Source organism: Carcharhinus amblyrhynchos, chromosome 26 (assembly GCF_965287045.1).
Source record: "Carcharhinus amblyrhynchos chromosome 26, sCarAmb.v2.hapA, whole genome shotgun sequence".
NCBI classification, from domain to species: Eukaryota; Metazoa; Chordata; class Chondrichthyes; order Carcharhiniformes; family Carcharhinidae; genus Carcharhinus; species Carcharhinus amblyrhynchos.
Genome location: NC_137349.1, coordinates 24,146,952 through 24,167,671, shown reverse-complemented (window position 1 = coordinate 24,167,671; position 20,720 = coordinate 24,146,952). Strand labels below are relative to the sequence as shown.

Sequence of the window (20,720 nt, the reverse complement as noted above, 5' to 3'; positions counted from 1 at the left end):
TTCATCTGGCCACAAAGAATAATATGATTGTTCTGATTCATCTGATAATGACAGTGTGCTGGTATCCCCACTGACATGATCAAAGTAAGTGTCCACTCCACCTGGACAGTAGCTCAAATAGCCTTGCACTGCCAGATTACCACCTAAGTCCTGGGGAGAAGCTGATTCTGACCTGGGAAAAGCAAAGGAATGGCTGAATGCGAAGGACAGCAGGTACCAGGTTTTCCGACATTGCACCAGAGGACTTGGTGATGGAGGAGAGATGTTTTGTACCCACAAGAGCCAGGAGGTCCTCCTGATACACAGTCAGAAGACAAGGGAATAGATAGCAATGGAGGTTATCACTAAAAGTCAGTCTTGTTCTCCCAATGGGATCATAGCTAGCACGAGAGTGCAGGTTGACTTTGCGTACTTGTTCTTTGCGTACTTGGAATCCTAAATCATATTGCAGAAGATGATGCTTACAATTTCACTGTGCCTTATGCACAGAGGAAACCTTTCCAATACGATTCTTGTCTCAAGTCTGGCTATTGAAACATTACGTGCGAACTGATTCTATGGTACGTTTGTAGTGATATTAAACAGCAATATTAACTAGTTTTCATACTTACTGGTAGACACAGATGATTCATGGTAGCCTGAAAGAACAAATATATTTGGAAATGATAAGTAAGCTACTTAAAAAAACTTCCCCTGAAAATTGCAATTAATTACGTGTTTGATATAAATTAAACCAAGAAACGTGCTAGTTTGCATAAAATGCTTCACATTTTGTATGAAATTACATGTTTGAAAATGCGAATGTCGGTGTTAAATGAATGTTACCTCCTTGATTTGGCAATGAATAGGCAAGAGTAAGTTTAATTTTCAGTTTATTTATTAGTCACAAGTAGGCAAGGAAGTTACTGTGAAAATCCCTCAGTCACCACACTCTGGCGCCTGTTCGGGTACACTGAGGGAGAATTTAACCATAGGACCATGGAACCCTACAGTGCAGAAAGAGGCCCTTCAGCCCATCAAGTCTGCACCGACCACAATTCCACCCAGGCCCTACTCCCATATCCCTACATATTATGGTCCGCTAATCCCACTAACCTAAGCATCTTAGGACACTAAGGGGTAACTTTAGCATGGCCAATCAACCTAACCCACACATCTTTGGACTGTGGGAGAAAACCGGAGCATCCGGAGGAAACCCACACAGACACGAGGAGAACATGCAAACTCCACACAGACAGTAACCCGAGCCGGGAATCGAACGCAGGTCCCTGGAGCTTTGAAGCAGCAGTGCTAACCACTGTGCTACTATGCCGCCCATTTAGCATGGCCAATGCACCTAACCAGCATGTCTTTTAGACTGTGGGAGGAAACCTGGAGGAAACTCATGCAGACATGGGGAGAATGTGCAGACTCCGCACAGACAGTGACCCAAATGGGGAACCAAACCTCAGTATCTGGCACTGTGAGGCAGCGGTGCTAAGCACTGTGCCAACATGCTAGAAAAACAACAGCAAGATGGAATCAACAGATCAGAAGTGAGTGAGAATGAGTGAGATGGAGCACACGAAGTGTGATGAAGCCATCAGATCAAGAAATTTTACAATTGTTTCCTTTGATGGGATTGTCAGGTCCCACTGACAGCGACCCCCGCGCCCCCCCCCAACCCCCGCCACCATTGCAGGTTCCCCCGCGGCGGAGTAGGTGTGGGTGTGGAGCATGGAGAAGACAATCAGTAGGCCAGGCTATGGTGTCAAATCATTATGAAGGATAGGGCATCAATCTTAGGAGAGGATGAAGAGCAGCTGTTGAGACAGTGCCTCATAAATTAAGAATTCATTGATTACATTGCAATAAAATTGAATAGATATTTGTTCTATGATACTATGATTTAATTAAAATGAGCATTTACCATTGACAAAGAGGCTGTCGTTGTCCAGTGAATATGTTCCCAAGGTGGTGATGCCCTGTGTGTTGTCTTGGAATTCATGGTAAAGTTGAACTTTATTGACTTGCTGGACATTAGCATTCTGTTTGAAAATGCAGATTACCTCAACTGTACTGTCTCCATTGCTTGCAGGTCTGCCACATAGATAGAAAAGGTTGTGACCTTATTTTATTAAAGATTTATATATAACATTGACTAATGACTAATGAAGGTTGGGTATGTGAAGCTTGCAACAACACAGAAATTACCACATCACACTATGACATTGAGCAATTCATTTTCAAACGCTATTTTAATAATATAACTATTTTATGTAATAAATCCAGGTCACTTCAACATATGTTGTGGATGCAGTTTGACCTGGAACTTTCAGAGTAATTGTTATTTTTTACCTGAATGATACGCTCTTACAATCCGAGAATGTTGCATTAACATTGCTGTTTGCATACAAATTATTGAGCTGTAAAAAATTAAATTGTTGCATTTTAGTATGATCATGCAATGAAATAGAGTATTTTCTTCTCAACTGACACAGATGGCAGACTTGCCTTGTCACGAATGTTCCTCGATTCAGTTGTGTACAACGGTGAATTGAGATTTTGTAGGTCTGGTGTGAATGGCAGGTTGAGGGCGGTGAAGGTTACATTAAATTCTTTTGACTGTGTTCCTTGATTTGGATTATCTGTCACAGGCACGATGGTGGGTTCCACTATGAAACAACAAGATGCAATGCAAAGTGAGGTCAAAAAATTTAATTCTATCCAAGGCAGGATTATAACCTCTTGGTAGAAGTTTTGCAATGAGTGACAAAGGAACAACTTTCAAAGTTCGCTTCCTGTGTAGTTTCCCACAGACCTTCAGTGAACTTCTCAGCAGACATTTCTACTCATCCTCCGTCAGTCTGAATATGGACCCCTCTATAGAGGATCCCAAGTGTCTATGAGCAGGAAATCAGATTGAAGATTCCTCATAGAAGCCAAATCAGAATATAATAAACAGGAAACATACACTATATTTAAATCATCATACAGAAAGTGAAGTAGAGATTTGATCATACACGAGGTTAAGAAAAATAAACACAAAAGAACAAAGCGCAAAGTTGCATAAAATTACTTTGATTTAATTGTTCCTTTAAATCTACAGCATTAATTTTCTTCTGAGGGAATGCGTTTCCACACTTTTAAAATGATCTTTCCAAGGCGATAGAGGTTCATGACAAATAATTTTGTATGGTACTTCTTACAGATAAATGATTAAATTTTTCTTTGGTCTTTTGCGATGATAATATTACATTAGTGTCTCAAATCTGCCTGGCCAAAAAAAGAGAATTGTGCAAAAACTGGACATGTTTAGAAGTTACCCTGTATCAGTTTTAATTGAGTAAAAGAAGAAATAACAACTTACCTGTGTTGTGAATTTGAGTTTGTAAAGATATAAGAATGTTCATAAAGATATAAAAGAATTATAAAAAATGCTAGAGGGAAAGAAATCAGTGCGTTATCCCTTTAAAAGCTGTTCTTGAGTTCTGTGCTAAAACGCAGAGTACACACAGACTCCAGGTTGCAATATTTATTTCAAAAAGACCAAACATCAAGGTTGATTTGGTAGCAGGCTTTTGCATTCTGCCAGCCTATCAGTTTAAAAAGGACAATCAACTATTAAGACCTATTAGATTTGAATTTGATAGCATTGACAACATCAAACCAATCCGGGGATAAGAAAATTGCATGGTCATCGTAGGTATAAAGGCCAAAACAACAGCCTTTTCTGGGAGAACATCTCCAGAGCCAGGACAGTCATTCAAAAGGCTAGCATTCATCTCTAGAGCACCCTCCATCCTGCCAGTTTAAATATCACTTAAGAGAATTATCCAGCTACCGAACAGAAGGATACCAAGTCAGAAAGACATTAAAGACAGTGGACAACTACAGAAGAACTCCCAAATCTTCTGAATTCCATCAAGCCTGGTTATATATAACCAATTAGCTAGGCCTTATGACACAGAGAGTGACTAAAATTCAATTATTACTGTTTTGGTATTGAATGTTCCTTGTATTATTTGAACAGCAGTTTAGTCAACCTGTACCTTACTTAATATGTTACTCATTTAGTTAAGGTTCCTGATTACTTAAATAAAGTGCCTTGTTAATTATTCACTTAAAGCAAACGTTAAGTCTTTATGTTAATAAACCTCTAAATGTTAATTAAGAACAGTTAATATCTTCCCAAATAATTGTAACAGCAAGGCAAAAGGAATTAATCTCTGTGTCATAAGGCCTAGCTAATTGATCATAGAATCCTATAGCGCAGAAGGAGGCCATTCAGCCCATTGAGTCAGCACTGACTACAATTCTAAATAGACTTTATTCCCATGACTCCATGCATTCATCCTAGCTAGTCCCTTGTCATTAAGGGGCAATTTAGCATGGTCATTACAGCTAACCTGCACGTCCTTGGCCTTTGGGAGGAAACCCACGCAGACACAGGGAATGTGCAAACTCCACACAGACAATGACCTGAGTCTGGAATTGAACCCGGGTCCCTAGCGCTGTGAGGCAGCACTGCTAACCAGTGTGCCACTGTGCCACAGCTGGGGCAGCATAGTGGCAGCACAGTTGCACAGTGGTTGGCACTGCTGTCTCACAGTGCCAGGGACCCAGGTTCCTCAGGGAACTGTCTGTGTGGAGTTTGCAGTTTCTCTCCACGTCTGCATGGGTTTCCTCCAGGGACTCCAGTTTCCTCCCATACTCTAAAGATGTGCGGGGTAGGTTGACTGACCATACTAATTGACCCTAATGTCAGGGGAATTACCAGGGTAAATGTGTGGGGTTATGGGAATGGGCCCTGGGTGATTGTGGTTAGTACAGACTCGATGGACTGAATAGCCTTCTTCTGCACTGTAGGGAGTCTATGATTGATGAGATATTGATTTGGATTGATGTGACACCTCACTAGCTACCTGCTTCGCCATGCTTGCGCCTGTCTATTCCTGCACTTCGAATGACCCTTGACTTCATCAGACCCAGTTTGACCTAAATCGCCCATGGTTCAAACTGCCCGTAGCAAGATCTGAAATTTGACACGACCTCAGTCCTGAGGTTGCCAGCTTTGAGACATTGTAGCAGAACTAACGAGCTTAACTTGATACTATACTGGTAAATTCTATGTTTGCAAAGACCGTATCACCTCATTATTCCATTCTGTGCAATGGTAGTCAACATTAACCCTCATCTGTTGTCACCTTTTCAGTGATTGTAAAATCCCAGTAGAGTTTAAGAAGTGGGAATGATGCCCCTGATAGGAAGAATTGTGTACTGACCGGCTATTGAAGTGTTTGATGTTGAGGTTGTTGTTACTTTCTTTGTTGATGCCTCAGTCGAGATCACTGTAGTTGTTGATGCTGTTGTTCTTGTTGAAGCAACAGCTGATGTTGAGGTTGGTGTTGCAGTGAATGGCTGTGTCTTTGCAGTATAAGTCTCTGTTGCTGCTGTTATTAAAGTAGGTTTGAGACTTCATGAGGTATACAAAATAGATGGAACATCCAAACATTTATTGCCAAAGTCACCATCTTAGATATAATGTAACATAGCCACGTTGCAAATATTATTCACCAAATGTCTTTTGGATAATTTTCTACCTGTGTAATTGTTACCTAATTCATACTACAGTGCTTTGTTACATGATGTATTTCTGAAATTGTCGCGGATTTAAAATGAATCAGAACAGCACAATTCACAAGAGAGCATTCATACTCACCACTTGTTGAAGAGATTGAGGTTGCGCGTGTTGTTGCTTCAGTTGTAGATGCTTTACTGGAGCTCACTGTTGCAATTAGTGCTGTTGTACTTGTTGAAACGGGAGCTGTTGTTGAAGTCAGTGTTGACACGGAGATCTGTGTGTTGGCTGTCAATGTTTCTGCTGCTGTGATTAAAATGGATGTACATTGTTATTGAGTGAAATAATAAGCTGTGTGAGCTTAAGAGCACTAGAGCTCATTAGCTGAAGCATTGGGCTCCAAAATGGCAGAGTCGTGGTCAAATCAGTGTTGCATGCTAATGAACATCCTTGTCTGCTTACTCTTCATGCTTTTGGTGCCCATTCGCTATACACATACTGACACATGCACCTTGATGACATGCAGTAACATTTACTGTCAACGCTGTTTTGCTTTAATCCACGCTCAAAATCTGGATATTCAAACCAAGTGTGCAGAGCAGGAGCATCCAATTCAGCTGAACTGATCTATGCAGTTTTTCTACTTCAAACAAATTCCTTCTCATAGCTTACTTCTTTCTGCTTGACTCTGATATCCCTCTATTCCCTTCTTCTTCAATGCCTGAAATCCCATTCTCTGATATTTTATAGAGATTTTAAAACAGATTCATTTTGAATGGTTTAACCTTTCAGCTGAAAATAAGTTTCCATTGTCGATGTTTAATATTCAGTCACCAAAATCCTACATTATCATCCACTGACAAATCTTTTTCTAATCTGGGGAATATGATCAAAATTACAATTGTGTGTGATATTTATTTTTCTACACAAATCATTTCATAATTAATCCAGGAATATATTTCATTTCATAACATAGCATTTTTAACAAGGTGGAATTGACAGGAACTGATGAGATGTAGAATTGTTTTGGCATTAATGGACATTTTGTCCATTAAGAATGTATAATTGTTTTGTTATAATTGAAGTAAATATAGAGGCAGTTGAGTTAAAAATTTACATGCACAGTGTAATCTCTAGTGTTACTGATGGGATGATTTTTCCAGCTCCTGACTTCACCTTTGATTCCCATGTTACTCATCCACCAGAACTTCCAGCAATCGGAATTTCAATTTCTGAATTTTAAATGTTTTAACTATCTGATTCCAGCCAATTATGTTTTAGCATCCAGTTTATTCCAATAAAAAGGAAATGTTTGCATTTGTACAGCACCTTTAATAACTATCAGACTTCCTGAAGCACTTTGAACTATTTGAAGTCTGACCATTCTTGTAACTAAGGAAAAGCACATGGAGCAATGTGAACATGAGCAGATCACTGGGGTTTTGTGGTGGCGATTGAAGGACAATCTCCCACTCTTTCTTTTTTTCAAAACAGTGTGTGGAATCTTTCACATCCAATGGAAGGGCTGCAACTCCAACAGTGCAGCACTCTACTGGAGTGTCAGTGTAGATTGTTACGCTTGAGTTCTGCAATGAAACTCAAACCCACATGCTTCTAAGGCAGGGATGTGCGTGTCACCAACTGACCCACTGCTCACACAACAGTGAAGGTTTGAGGCGTGTGTTAATTTGAGCAGCATCCCAAATGAATTGCTAAAGAATGTGCTGACAGTTTCACTATCAGACAGAGGATACCTTTCACCTACATTTCTTTACTCAGGTCTGATTGCTGTAAGATTACACAAGAAACCAACTCACTGCTCATTTTGGATAGGTATTAAACCACAATATAAAATGAACAGAGGTAGTTATCATGCACTGAACAAGAGTGACTCGGACTCAAAATGTTAACTTTATTTCTCTCTCCAGAGATGCTGCCAGACCTGTTGAAATTTTTCAGCAATTTCTGTTTCTGTTTCAAATTTCCAACATCTGTGGCATTTTGTTTTAATTTTAGTTATCATACTTACTGGTTAAGGCAGTTGATTCATGGTAACCTAAAAAAAAAGCAAATATATTTGGAAAGTTGAATGAAGCTGGTTAAAATACTTCCTTTTAAAATTGGATTTAATCACATGAGTTTCATATAAATTAAACCTGTGTCTGAAACATATGATGACTTGGATAAGACACTTCCCACCTTGTAAGAGATTAAACTTTTCAACATGCTAAAATGGATGTTGCAATAATTTGTGTGTTATTTATTTTGGGTTACAAACAAGTAAGCAGGAATCCACTGAGAAATAATTTGGAGTCAAATAATCAGTAGTGAGGGAGAGTGATTTGACTGAAGGGCAGTAAGCTGTTTGGGGAAAGCCAAGCTGCAGAGAACCAGCAGACCAGGGTATAAAAAAAAAATCATTTGAATGATTTGGGCATTGATGGTTAGGCCAGCATTTATGCCTTGTCTCTAATTGCCCTTGATGGTGAGTTGCATTCTTGAACCATGTGATGTAGGTGCACTCACAGTGCTGTTAGGGAGGGTGTGCCTGGATTTTAACCCCCAACACTGAAGGAACTTGATATATTTACAAGCCAAGAGGGGAAGTCCTAGGTGGCTGTTCCCATGTCTCTGTTGCCATTATCTTAATGTCTGGTGTTGCCTGAAGGTTTGGAAGATGCTGTCTAAGGAGCCTCTATGAATTCCTGCAGCCCATATTATTGAAAGTACAAACAGCTGTCACTCTTTGACAGTGAGCGAGGAATTGAATATTTGCAGAAGGGTTAACAGTCAAGTGGCTGCTTTGTCCTGGATGATGTGAAGCTTCTTGAATGTTGTTAAAGCAGCAGCCATCCAGGCAAGGCTAGTGTATTTCTTCACACTCCTGACTTGAGCCTTGCAGATTGTGGGAAGGCAGGAGGTGAGTTACATATTGCATTATTCCTATGACTGTGATCTGCTCTGATAACCACTGTATTTATATGGCTAATGCAGTACAGTTTCTGAATCCCCAGGAATCTGATAGTGCAGATTTCAGTTTTGTTAATGGCAATTGAATGACAAATGGCAAAGGTTTGATTCTCCCTTTTTACAGATAATCATTGGCTGGAATTTGTGTGATGTGAACCTTGGCCTTGGTCTTGGAGGGAGTGCAGAGGAGGTTCACTAGGCTGATACCGGAGATGAGAAGGTTGGCCTATGAAGAGAGACTAGACTGGGCCTGTACTCGTTGGAGTTTAGAAGGATGGGGGGGAATCTTATAGAGATGTGTAAGGTAATGAAGGGGATGGATAGGGTAGAGGTAGAGAGATTCTTCCCGCTTAGAAAGGATAGCAGAACTAGAGAGCACAGCCTCAAGATAAGTTTGGGGGGGGGGGGGTGCAGTTTAGATCAGAGATGAGGAGGAACTTCTTCACTCAAAGGGTGGTGAATCTCTGGAATTCTCTGCCTGTTGAAGTGGTGGAGGCTACCTCACTAAATATATTTAAGTCATGGGTAGATAGGTTTCTGATAGACAGGGGAATTAAGGGTTATGGGGAGAAAGCAGGAAAGTGGAACTGATCCACTTCAGATCAGCCATGATCTTATTGAATGGCGGGGCAGGCTCGAAGGGCTAGATGGCCTACTTGTGCTCCTACTTCTTATGTTCTTATGAACATTACTGCCCATTTGTTAGCCCATGCCTGGCTATTGTCCAGGTTTAGCTACATTTAGACATGGACTAGCCAGTATCTGAGGAGTTGCAAATGTGCTGAACAATGTGGAATCATCAGCGAACATCTCCATATCTGACCTTCAGATGGAAGACAGGTTCAAGGTTGAGACTTGGCCAAGTGATTAGTGTGTAGGGGGCACTGTTTGTGAGGAAAATTTTGATGATATAGGCCGTATCCTACTGCTGTGAGATAAAGTTTCAACTGAGTACAGTAAAAATAAATAACTATTTACTTAAAATGAGCAGGTACCATTGACGTAGAGTTTGTTGCTGTCCAATGAATACGTTCCTAAGGTGGTGATGCCCTGTGTGTTGTCTCGGAATTCATGGTAGAGTAGAACTTTATCAATTGGCTGGGCAGCATTCCTTTTGAAAGTGCAGATTGCCTCAACTGTACTGTTCCCATCACTTGCAGGTCTGCCATATATAAATAACAGGCGGTTAGTTAGTTTCAAAATATTAAGCATAACACTGAATCATTGAATTGTCTGATGTAGGAAGTACTTGGTAGGAAGAATGGTAGGAAGGACTATTACTTACGTGGCGAAAAACTGCAGCAGGCGACGGTGCAGAGGGACCTCGGGGTCCTTGTGCATGAGTCGCAAAAACCCAGCTTGCAGGTGCAGCAGGTGGTCAGGAAGGCGAATGGGATGCTGGCCTTCATAGCGAGGGGGATTGAATATAAAAGTAGGGAGGTCTTGCTGCAGCTGTATAGGGCATTGGTGAGGCCGCAGCTGGAGTACTGTGTGCAGTTTTGGGCGCCGCACCTGCGCAAGGATATTTTGGCCCTGGAGGGAGTGCAGAGGAGGTTTACTAGGCTGATACCGGAGTTGAGGGGATTGAGCTATGAGGAGAGGCTGAATAAACTAGGCTTGTACTCGTTAGAGTTTAGAAGAATGAGGGGAGATCTCATTGAGACGTATAAGATGATGAATGGGATGGATAGGATAGAGGTGGAGAGACTCTTCCCGCTCAAAAAAGACAGTAGGACTAGGGGGCACAGCCTCAAGATAAAGGGGAGGCGGTTTAGAACGGAGTTGAGGAGGAACTTCTTCACTCAAAGGGTGGTGAATCTCTGGAATTCTCTGCCCGTTGAAGTGGTGGAGGCTGCCTCGCTAAATATTTTTAAGAAGCGGGTTGATGGGTTTTTGATAAGAGAAGGGATTAAGGGTTATGGGGAGAGGGCGGGAAAGTGGAACTGAGCCACGACAGATCAGCCATGATCTTATTGAATGGCGGGGCAGGCTCGAAGGGCTAGATGGCCTACTCCTGCTCCTATTTCTTATGTTCTTATGTTCTTATGTTCTTATGTTTGCAGACAGCAGTGAAATGAGAGCCCCTGATTTCTGTATAAAGCTGTATAGATTTCTGGATCCATGCTTCGAATTTTGGTACATTACATGGTATTTGGAAAGACAGTGAGGAGTATTGCACGGTTCTGGATAGTTTGGTGGCTGTGCACATTGAGAAGGCTGAGCTTATTCAATGGCAGGTAATTTGCTCCAAGACTCAATCCCGGTTTAGTGGAGGAGCTGCATTTGGGACGTGACTCAAGTCAATGGATAATTGCTGAAACCTTTCTGTAGATTCAGCTTACTTGTCTACCTCTCAGTCACAGTGGATAAAGCATTGGGAGTAGATTTGGCCTCCATCACTTTCCAATCATTTACAGTGCATCCCTCAACAACATTATTTCAATCAAAATCCTGTATACCCGTTATTTAATGTCTTAAGTGCCAAGAGCATGCCATTGTGATTGATACAAGGCAATTTTATCTGGAGGTGCTGGGCCTGCGTGCCCAGTTTAAAGTCGAGGGTGTCCGCATCTCCATCTGGCTAGTACAGGAAAGCCAATTTTACAGTCAGCCACCTAGTATTTTGTGGTGGAACCAGAGCCAAAGTTGAACCTGAAGCCTCCCTTTGATAGCTGTTGGTTAATCAGATGGCAGCAGCCCTCCATTCCTAGCAATGCCACAAGAAGTAGTCATCGCCATTGGGACAACAGGCAGCTCCCCCTTTAAGAGGAGCCTTGGAGCCAGATGTGCAGATACATATCTCATGGTGGTTGTATGGGTTGGTCCCAGTGAGTGAGAAAGGATGGCTTTTGTGGTTGGTTAGGGGGAGTATTGGGGGAAGCATACAGTGCTAGAGGGGAGTTACTTGCTCCATTGTTTACAGGGTGCTCTGGCAACCCTGCCTTTGGTAAAATAAGAGCTCTTGCGAGAACAGCCCCTTATGAGCCAATTACTTGGCAAATAAAGGGCCTCAATTAGTTTACAAGCAAGCAGGTGCATTAAAATCGGTCTGCCACTGCCATATGTCCCCCAATATTTTGCCCCTCACTGCTAGCCCACTCCCAGGGAGGGTGTGGAGAATTCCAATCCTAATTTCTGTTCCTTTATTGTTGTCTTGAACAAGATACCAATCGGCAAGTCTGTTGATAAGTATATTGGCTTCGATCAATCAAACTCTGTGTTTGTGCCTGCCGTAATATTTCAGGAGAATTGCTATCACCTAAAAGAGGACGTTGCATCATGTGTATCCACAGGTATGTTTTTAAATTAAAGTTAAAGTCACTTCTTAGAATCCAAGATGTAGGAAGCAAATCAGAGTTCCACATTTACGGTAATTTGAGTAGCTTTCAGTTTGTGAGGCAGGTTGTAACATTGAGAAATTCATTTTCTAACCCTATTTTGATTATACAAAGAACAAAGTGCAATGGAAATTACAGCATGGGAACAGGCCCTTTGGCCCTCCAAGCCTGCACTGACCATGCTGCCTGACTAAATTAAAACCCTTTACCCTTCCCTCTATTCACATCCTTTTCATGTATTGGTCAAAATGCCCGTTAAAAGTCATGGTTATTTTACATAATAAATCCAGGTCACTTTCAACATATGCAGTTTGACTTGGAACTTTCAGAGTAATTGTTAATTTCTTACCTGAATGATACAGACTGACAACTCAGGAATGCCACTCTAACGTTGCTGCTGGCATACAGATTATTGAGCTGTAGAAAATAAATTGTTGCATTTTAGTATGATCATGCGATGGAATAGAATATTTCCTTCTCAACTGACACAGATAGCAGACTTGCCTTGTCACCAATGTTCCTCGATTCAGTCGTGTACAACGCTGAAGTGAGATTTTGTAGATTTGGTGTGAATGGCAGGTTGAGCACGGTGAAGGTTACATTAAATTCTTTTGGCTTTGTTCCTTGATTTGGATTGACTGTTACAGGCACGATGGTGGGTTCCACTATAAAATAACAAGACACAATGCAGAGAGAGGTCAAAAAATTTATATCTAGTCAAGGAAGGATTGTAATCTTTTGATCTAAGTTTTGCTAGGAGTGGCGAAGGAGCAACTTTGAAAGCTCACTTCCAGCATTGTTTCCCACAGACCTTTAGTGAACTTCTCATCAGACATTTCTACTCATCCTCTGTCAGTCTGGAATCTACAGAGGATCTCAGGTGTCTATGATTAGGGAATCAGATTGAAAAATCCCCAAAAAAGCCAAATCAGGATGTAATAAACAGGAAATATACACTGCTTGTCATAAATTTAAATTCAGAGGTTCTCAGTTTGAGACATTGTATTTGTACTAAGTAACCCAAGTGCCATGAATGGCACGGTGACACAATGGTTAGCATTGTTGCCTTCCAACACCAGGGACCCAGGTTTGATTCCTGCTTGAGTCACTATTTGTGCAGAATTTGTACGTTCTCTGTGTACTTGAATGGGCTTCTGCTGGTTTCATCCCACATTCTGAAAGACATGCTGGTTAGCTGCATTGGCCATGCTAAATTCTCCCTCAGAATACCTGAACAGGTGCTGGAATGTGGTGACTAGGGGATTTTCATAGAAACTTCATTCCAGTGTGAATGTAGGCCTAATTCAGACAGTAATAAATAAAAAGTTTACACTATAACTCTGTTTTGGCTCAACTGGGAAAGATTGCACAATACCAGACGTCATTTGAACATTCTACTCTGTGCAATGGTAGTCAGCATTAACCCTTATTTGTTGTTACTTTTTAGTGATTCTAGAATCCCAGTAGAATTAAAGGAATGGGAATGGTACCCCGATAGAAAGAATTGTGTACTGACCGGCTATTGAAGTGTTTGATGTTGAGGTTGTTGTTAGTTCCATTGTTGATGCTTCAGTCAAGATCACTGTAGTTGTTGATGCTGTTGTTCTTGTTGAAGCAACAGCTGATGTTGAGGTTGGTGTTGCAGTGAATGGCTGTGTCTTTGCAGTATAAGTCTCTGTTGTTGCTGTTATTAAAGTAGGTTTGAGACTTCATGAGGTATACAAAATAGATGGAACATCCAAACATTTATTGCCAAAGTCACCATCTTAGATATAATGTAACATAACTATGTTGCAAATATTATTCACCAAATGTCTTTTGGATAATATTCTACCTGTGTAATTGTTACCTAATTCATACTACAGTGCTTTGTTACATGATGTATTTCTGAAATTGTCACGGATTTAAAATGAATGAGAACAGCACAATTCACAAGAAGGCATTCATATTCACCACTTGTTGAAGAGATTGAGGTTGCGTGTGTTGTTGCTTCAGTTGTAGATGCTTTACTGGAGCTCACTGTTGCAATTAGTGCTGTTGTACTTGTTGAAACGGGAGCTGTAGTTGAAGTCAGTGTTGCCACGGAGGTCTGTGTGTTGGCTGTCAATGTTTCTGCTGCTGTGTTTGAAATGGATGTACATTGTTATTGAGTGAAATAATAAGCTGTGTGAGTTTAAGAGCACTAGAGCACATTGGCTGAAGCATTGTGCTCCAAAATGGCAGAGTCATGGTCAAATCAGTGTTGCATGCTAATGAATGTTGTTATCTGCTTACTCTTCATGCTTCTGGTGCTCATTCACTATACTCACACTGACACATGCACCTTGATGACATTCAGTAACATTTACTGTCAACACTGTTTTGCACTGATTGCTCAAAATTTGGATATTTCAAACCAAATGTATGGAGCAGCAGCATCCAATTCAGCCTAACTGGTCTATGCAGTTTTTATACTCCAAACAAATTTCTCCTCATTGCTTACTTCTTTCTGCTTGACTCTGATATTCCTCTATTCCCTTTTTCTTCAATACCTGCAATCTCTGATATTTTAGTAGAGGTTTTAAAACAGATTAATTTTGAATGGTTTAACCTTTCTGTTAAAAAGTTTTCATTGTCAATGTTTAACATTTAGTCACGAAAATCCTACATTATCATCCACTGACAAATCTTTTTATAATCTGGGGAATATGATCAAAATTACAGTTGTGTATGATATTTTTCTACACAAATCATTTCGTATTTAATCCAGGAATATATTTCATTTTATTACGTAGCATTTTTAACAAGGTGGAATTGGTAGGAACTGATGAGATGTAGAACTTTTTTGGCATTAATGGACATTTTGTCCATTAAGAATGTATAATTGTTCTGTTATAATTGAAGTAAATATAGAGACAGTTGAGTTAAAAATTTACATGCTCAGTGTAATCTCTGGAGTTACTGATGGAATGATTTATCCAGCTCCAGACTTCACCTTCGATTCCCATGTTACTCATCCACCAGAACTTCAAGCAATCGGAATTTCAATTCCTAAATTTTAAACGTTTTAACAATCTGATCCCAGCCATTTATGTTTTAGCATCCAGCTTATTCCAATAAAAAGGAAGAAAAAAGGAATTTTTTGCATTCGTACAGCACCTTTAATAACTATCAGACTTCCCAAAGCACTTTGAACTAGTTGAAGTCTGACCATTCTTGTAACTGAGGAAAAGCACATGGAGCAATGTGAACATGAGCAGATCACTGGAGTTTTGTGGTGGCGATTGAAGGACAATCTCCCACTCTTTTTCAAAACAGTGTGTGGAATCTTTCACGTCCAATGGAGGGGCTGCAACTCCAACAGTGCAGCACTCCACTGGAGTGTCAATGTAGATTGTTACGTTTAAGTCCTACAATGAAACTTGAACCTGCATGCTTCCGAGGCAGAGATGTTCATGCCACCAACTGACCCACTGCTCAAACAACAGTGAAGGTTTGAGGTGGTGTGTTAATTCGAGCAGCATCCTAAACAAATTGCTGAAGAGTGTGCTTACAGTTTCACTATCAGACAGAGGATACCTTTCCACTTCTTTACTCAGGTCTGGTGGTTGTTAAGGTTACCCAAGAAACTGACTCACTGCTACATTTGTAAGGGTATTAAACCACAATAATAAATGAACAGAGGTAGTTATCATACACTGAACTAGAGTCACTTGGACTCAAAACATTAACTTTATTTCTCTCTCCAGAGACGCTGTCAGACCTGTTGAAACCTTTCAGCAATGTCTATTTTTGTTTCAGACTTCCAGCATCTGTAGTATTCTGCTTTAATTTTAGTTATCATACTTACTGGTTAAGGCAGCTGATTCATGGTAACCTAAAAAAAAGCAAATATATTTGGACTGTTAAATGAAGCTGGTTAAAATACTTTTAAAATTGGATTTAATCACGAGTTTCATATGAATTAAACCCAGGTCTGAAACATATGATGACTTGGATAAGACACTTCACACCTTGTAAGAGATTAAACTTTTGAACATGCTAAAATGGATGTTGCAATAATTTGTGTGTCTGTTATTTATTTTGGGTTACAAACGAATAAGAAGAAATCAACTGAGAAATAATTTGGAGTCAACTAATCAGTAATGAGTGAGAGTGATTTGACTGACCGTGGCAGCCGACCGTGTGGAGAAAGCAGAGTGGCAGAGAACCAGTAGACCAGGATATAAAAAAATCATTTGAATGATTTGGGCGTTGATGGATAGGCCAGCATTAATGTCTTGTCTCTAGTTGCCCATGATGGTGAGCTGTGTTCTTAAACTGAAGCAGTCCATGTGATGTAGGTGCACCCACAGTGCTGTTAGGGAAGGTGTGCCATAACACTGAAGGAATGTGATATATTTATAAGTCAGGAGGGGAAGTTGTAGGTGGCTGTTCCCACATCTCTGTTGCCCTTAATATTTGATACTGGTTGAAGGTTTGGAAGGTGCTGTCTAAGGAGCCTATGTGAGTTCCTGCAGCCCCTATTGTAGTTAATACAAACAGCTGTCACTCTTCGACAGTGAGGGAGGAATTGAATGTTTGTGGAATGGTTAACAGTTAAGTGGCTGCTTTGTCCTGGATGATGTGAAGCTTCTTGAATACTGTTAAAGTAGCAGCCATCCAGGCAAGGCTAGTGTATTTCTTCACACTCCTGACTTGAGCCTTGCAGATTGTGGACAGGCTTTGGGAAGGCAGAAGGTGAGTTACATGTTGCATTATTCCTATGCCAATGATCTGCTCTGATAGCCACAGCATTTATACCGCTAATGCAGTTCCATTTCTGGACAATGGTAACCTCCCCCATGATGTTGATAGTGAGGATTTCAGTTAATACCAATTGAATGACAAGCAGCAAAGGTTTGATTTTCCCTTTTTACAGATAATCATTAGCTGGAATTTGTGTGACACAAACGTTACTGCCCATTTGTTAGCCCATGCCTGGCTATTGTCCAGATTTAGCTACATTTAGACAAGGACTAGCCAGTATCTGAGGAATTGCAAATGTGCTGAACATTGTGGAATCATCAGCGACCATCCCCATATCTGACCTTTAGATGGAAGGCAGGTTCAGGGTTCAGACTGAGCCAAGTGACTAGTACGTAGGGGGCATTGTTTGTGAGGAAGGTTTTGATGATACAGCTGTAGGATACAGCCTATGAGATGAAGTTTTAATTGGTTACAGTAAAGGTACATAGCTACTTAATTAAAACGACGTAGGTACCATTGACGTAGAGTTTGTTGCTGTCCAGTGAATACGTTCCTAAGGTGGTGATGCCCTGCGTGTTGTCTCGGAATTCATGGTAGAGTAGAACTTTATCAACTGGCTGGGCAGCGTTCCTTTTGAAAGTGCAGATTGCCTCAACTGTACTGTTGCCATCAATTGCAGGCCTGCCATATATAAATAACAGGCGGTTAATTAGTTTCAAAACGTTAAGCCTAACACTGAATCATTGAATTGTCTGATGCTTGCAGTGAAACGAGAGCCTCTGACATAATAGAAAACCTCACTGAGAGATCTCACAATCTCAGTGGCAAAAACTGACACATTTCTCAATGTGCAGTTGTTGGTACCATTAGACAATGGAGGCTGCTAGTGCCAATGTCCTCAAGATGTCCAAAGAGCCTCTAACATTAAAGAATTCCCACAGACAGCCAACCAGGAAATGAAAAACTCAGTTACAACTCATCATAATCAAGCTTAATGTTTATGGGAGATAATTTTAGCAATGTAAGAGCAGAAGGGGGTGTTCTCAATTGTTGCTGGCACTGGGTGTACTGGGAGTGGGGATGTGGGATCACAGGGTTCTTCAATGCACAGAGCAGACTGATTTAACCCTGTTCTGGGGCAGCAACTTGCTCATTTCCCCATTAATCAACGATTGCATTAAATTTTGAAGTCGTGTTCAGGTTCACAGAGGGGGAAATGGTGAAAGCTGACTTACTGTCATCATAAACCCTGAAAATTACAGACCACTAGCTTTCAACATTAGAAAGTGATGTTTCTGTTTAAATTATTTGCCGTACAGATTCCTGCATCCATCAAAATAATTATAATGCCTCAAATGTTGGTACATTGCATGGTATTTGGAAAGACAGTGAGGAATATTGCACAATTCTGTATGTTATGAGAAGACTAAGCTTATTCAATGGCAGGTGATTTGCTCCAGAGCTCAATGCCAGTTTAGTGGAGGAGCTGCATTTGGAATGTGACCCAAGTCAATGGATAATTGCTGAAGCCTTCCTGTAGATTCAGCTTACTTGTCCACCTCTCTGTCACAATAGATAAAGCATTGGGAGAAGATGTGACCCCCATTACTTTCCAATCATTTACAAGTGCATCCCTCAACAGCATTAGTTGAGTCAAAATCCTGTGTACCCGCTACTTTAACATCTTAAGCACAAACAGCAAACTATTATGATTGATACGAGGCAATTTTATCAGGAGGCGGTGGGCCTGCCTGCCCAGTTTAAAAATCAGTGTTGTCCCATCTCCATCTGGCCAGCTCAGCAAAGCCAATTTTACAGTCAGCCACCTAGCATTTTGTCTCAGGTGGAACCATAGCCACTGTTGAACCTGAAGCCTCCCTTTGACAGCTGTTGGCTAATAAGATGGCAGCGGTCCTCCATTCCCAGCAATGTCACAAGAAGTAATCATTGCCATTAGGACCACAGACAGCTACCCTTCAAGAGGAGCCTTAGAGCCAGATGTGCAGCTACATATTTTACTTTGGCTATCCAGGCTAGACCCAGTGAGTGGGGAAGGGGCGGATTTGAAGATTGCTTAGGGGGAGTATTGGGGGGAGCACATAGTGCTAGAGGGGAGTTACTTGTGGGAGGGAAATGGTGATGGCAGCTCCATTGTTTACAGGGTGCCCTGGGCAACCCTGCCTTTGGTAAAATATGAGCAGTGGTGAGAACAGCCCCTTATGAGCCAATTACTTGGCAAATTAAGGGCCTCAATTAGTTTACAAGCAAGCGGGTGCACTAATACTCGGTCTGCTACTGCCATATGTCTCCCAATATTTTGTCTCTCACTGCTAGCCCACTCCAAGGGAGGGTGCAGAGAATTTCAATCCTAATTTCTGTTCCTTTATTGTTGTCTTGAACAAGATACCAATCAGCAAGTCTGTTAATAAGTGTATTGGCTTCGATCTATCAAACTCTGTGTTTGTGCCTGCTGTAATATTTCAGGAGAATTGCAATTACCTAAAAGAGGATATTGCAACACATGTATCCACAAGTACGTTTTTTAATTACTAAGTTAAAGTCACTTCTTAGAATCCAAGAGGTAGGAAGCAAATCAGAGTTCCACATTTACAGTAATTTGAGTAGCTTTCAGTTTGTGAGGCAGGTTGTAACATTGAGAAATTCATTTTCTAACCCTATTTTGATTATACAAAGAACAAAGTGCAATGGAAATTACAGCACGGGAACAGGCCCTTTGGCCCTCCAAGCCTGCACTGACCATGCTGTCTGATTGAACTAAAACCCCCTACACTTCCCTCTATTCACATCCTTTTCATGTATTTGTCAAGATGCCCGTTAAAAGTCATGGTTATTTTACATAATAAATCTTTCAGAGTAATTGTTAATTTCTTACCTGAATGATACAGACTGACAACTCAGGAATGCCACTCTAACGTTGCTGCTGGCATACAGATTATTGAGCTGTAGAAAATAAATTGTTGCATTTTAGTATGATCATGCAATGGAATAGAATATTTCCTTCTCAACTGACACAGATAGCAGACTTGCCTTGTCACCAATGTTCCTCGATTCAGTCGTGTACAACGCTGAAGTGAGATTTTGTAGATTTGGTGTGAATGGCAGGTTGAGCACGGTGAAGGTTACATTAAATTCTTTTGGCTTTGTTCCTTGATTTGGATTGACTGTTACAGGCACGATGGTAGGTTCCACTATAAAATAACAAGACGCAATGCAAAGAGAAGTCAAAAAATTTATATCTATTCAAGGAAAGATTATAATCTTTCGTTCAAAGTTTTGCTAGGAGTGGCAAAGGAACAACTTTGAAAGCTCACTTCCAGCATTGTTTCCCACAGACCTTTAGTGAACTTCTCAGCAGACATTTCTACCCATCCTCTGTCATTCTAACTATGGAGCCCTCTATAGAGGATCTCAAGTGTCTATGTGCAGGAAATCAGATTGAAAAATCCTCAAAAAATCAGGATATAATAAACAAGAAATATACACTGCTTGTCATAAATTTAAATTCCAATGTTGGATTTTTGAGACATTGTATTTGTACTAAGTAACCTAAGTGCCATGGATGGCACAGTGACACAATGGTTAGCACTGCTGCCTTCCAACACCAGCAACCCAGGTTTGATTCCCAGCTTTGGTTATTGTTTGTGCGGAGTCTGCATGTTCTCCCCATATTTGAATGGGCTTCCTCTGGTTTCATCCCATATTCTGAAAGACATGCTGGCTGGTGCATTGGCCATGCATAATTCTCTCAGTGTATCTGAACAGGTGCTGGAATGTGGCGACTAGGGGATTTTCATAGTAACTTCATTGCAGTGTGCATGTCGGCCTAATTGAGACAATAATAAATAAAAACTAAATAAAAAGTTCACACTATAACTGTATTGGCTCCATTGGCAAAGACTGCACAATACCAGATGTCATTTGAACATTATTCTTTTCTGTGCATTGGTAGTCAGCGGTAACTCTTATCTGTTGCTTTTTTGTGATTCTAAAATCCCAGTGGAATTAAAGGAATGGGAATGGTGCCCCTGATAAGAAGAATGGTGTACTGACCAGCTATTGAAGTGTTTGATGTTGAAGTTGTTGTTACTTCCATTGTTGATGCT

General features: G+C 40.7%; 1 protein-coding gene across 1 annotated transcript in view; it reads right to left on the bottom strand.

Moving 5' to 3' along the window:
* LOC145358911 (mucin-16-like) overlaps positions 1-19,976 on the bottom strand; it is a 62,654-nt gene extending 42,678 nt beyond the window's left edge. The window contains exons 1-17 of the mRNA XM_080213288.1: positions 19,952-19,976; positions 19,645-19,805; positions 19,490-19,557; positions 17,111-17,277; positions 15,698-15,724; positions 13,822-13,986; positions 13,385-13,552; positions 12,373-12,533; positions 12,218-12,285; positions 9,526-9,692; positions 7,590-7,616; positions 5,702-5,866; positions 5,265-5,432; positions 2,494-2,654; positions 2,338-2,405; positions 1,910-2,079; positions 612-638 (exon numbers count right to left, since the gene is read on the bottom strand). Of these exons, the coding sequence (XP_080069414.1) occupies positions 612-638; positions 1,910-2,079; positions 2,338-2,405; positions 2,494-2,654; positions 5,265-5,432; positions 5,702-5,866; positions 7,590-7,616; positions 9,526-9,692; positions 12,218-12,285; positions 12,373-12,533; positions 13,385-13,552; positions 13,822-13,986; positions 15,698-15,724; positions 17,111-17,277; positions 19,490-19,557; positions 19,645-19,805; positions 19,952-19,976 (1,963 nt within the window). The remainder of the gene's footprint in view (positions 1-611; positions 639-1,909; positions 2,080-2,337; positions 2,406-2,493; positions 2,655-5,264; positions 5,433-5,701; positions 5,867-7,589; positions 7,617-9,525; positions 9,693-12,217; positions 12,286-12,372; positions 12,534-13,384; positions 13,553-13,821; positions 13,987-15,697; positions 15,725-17,110; positions 17,278-19,489; positions 19,558-19,644; positions 19,806-19,951) is intronic.
* Between the last annotated feature and the right edge of the window lie 744 nt (positions 19,977-20,720).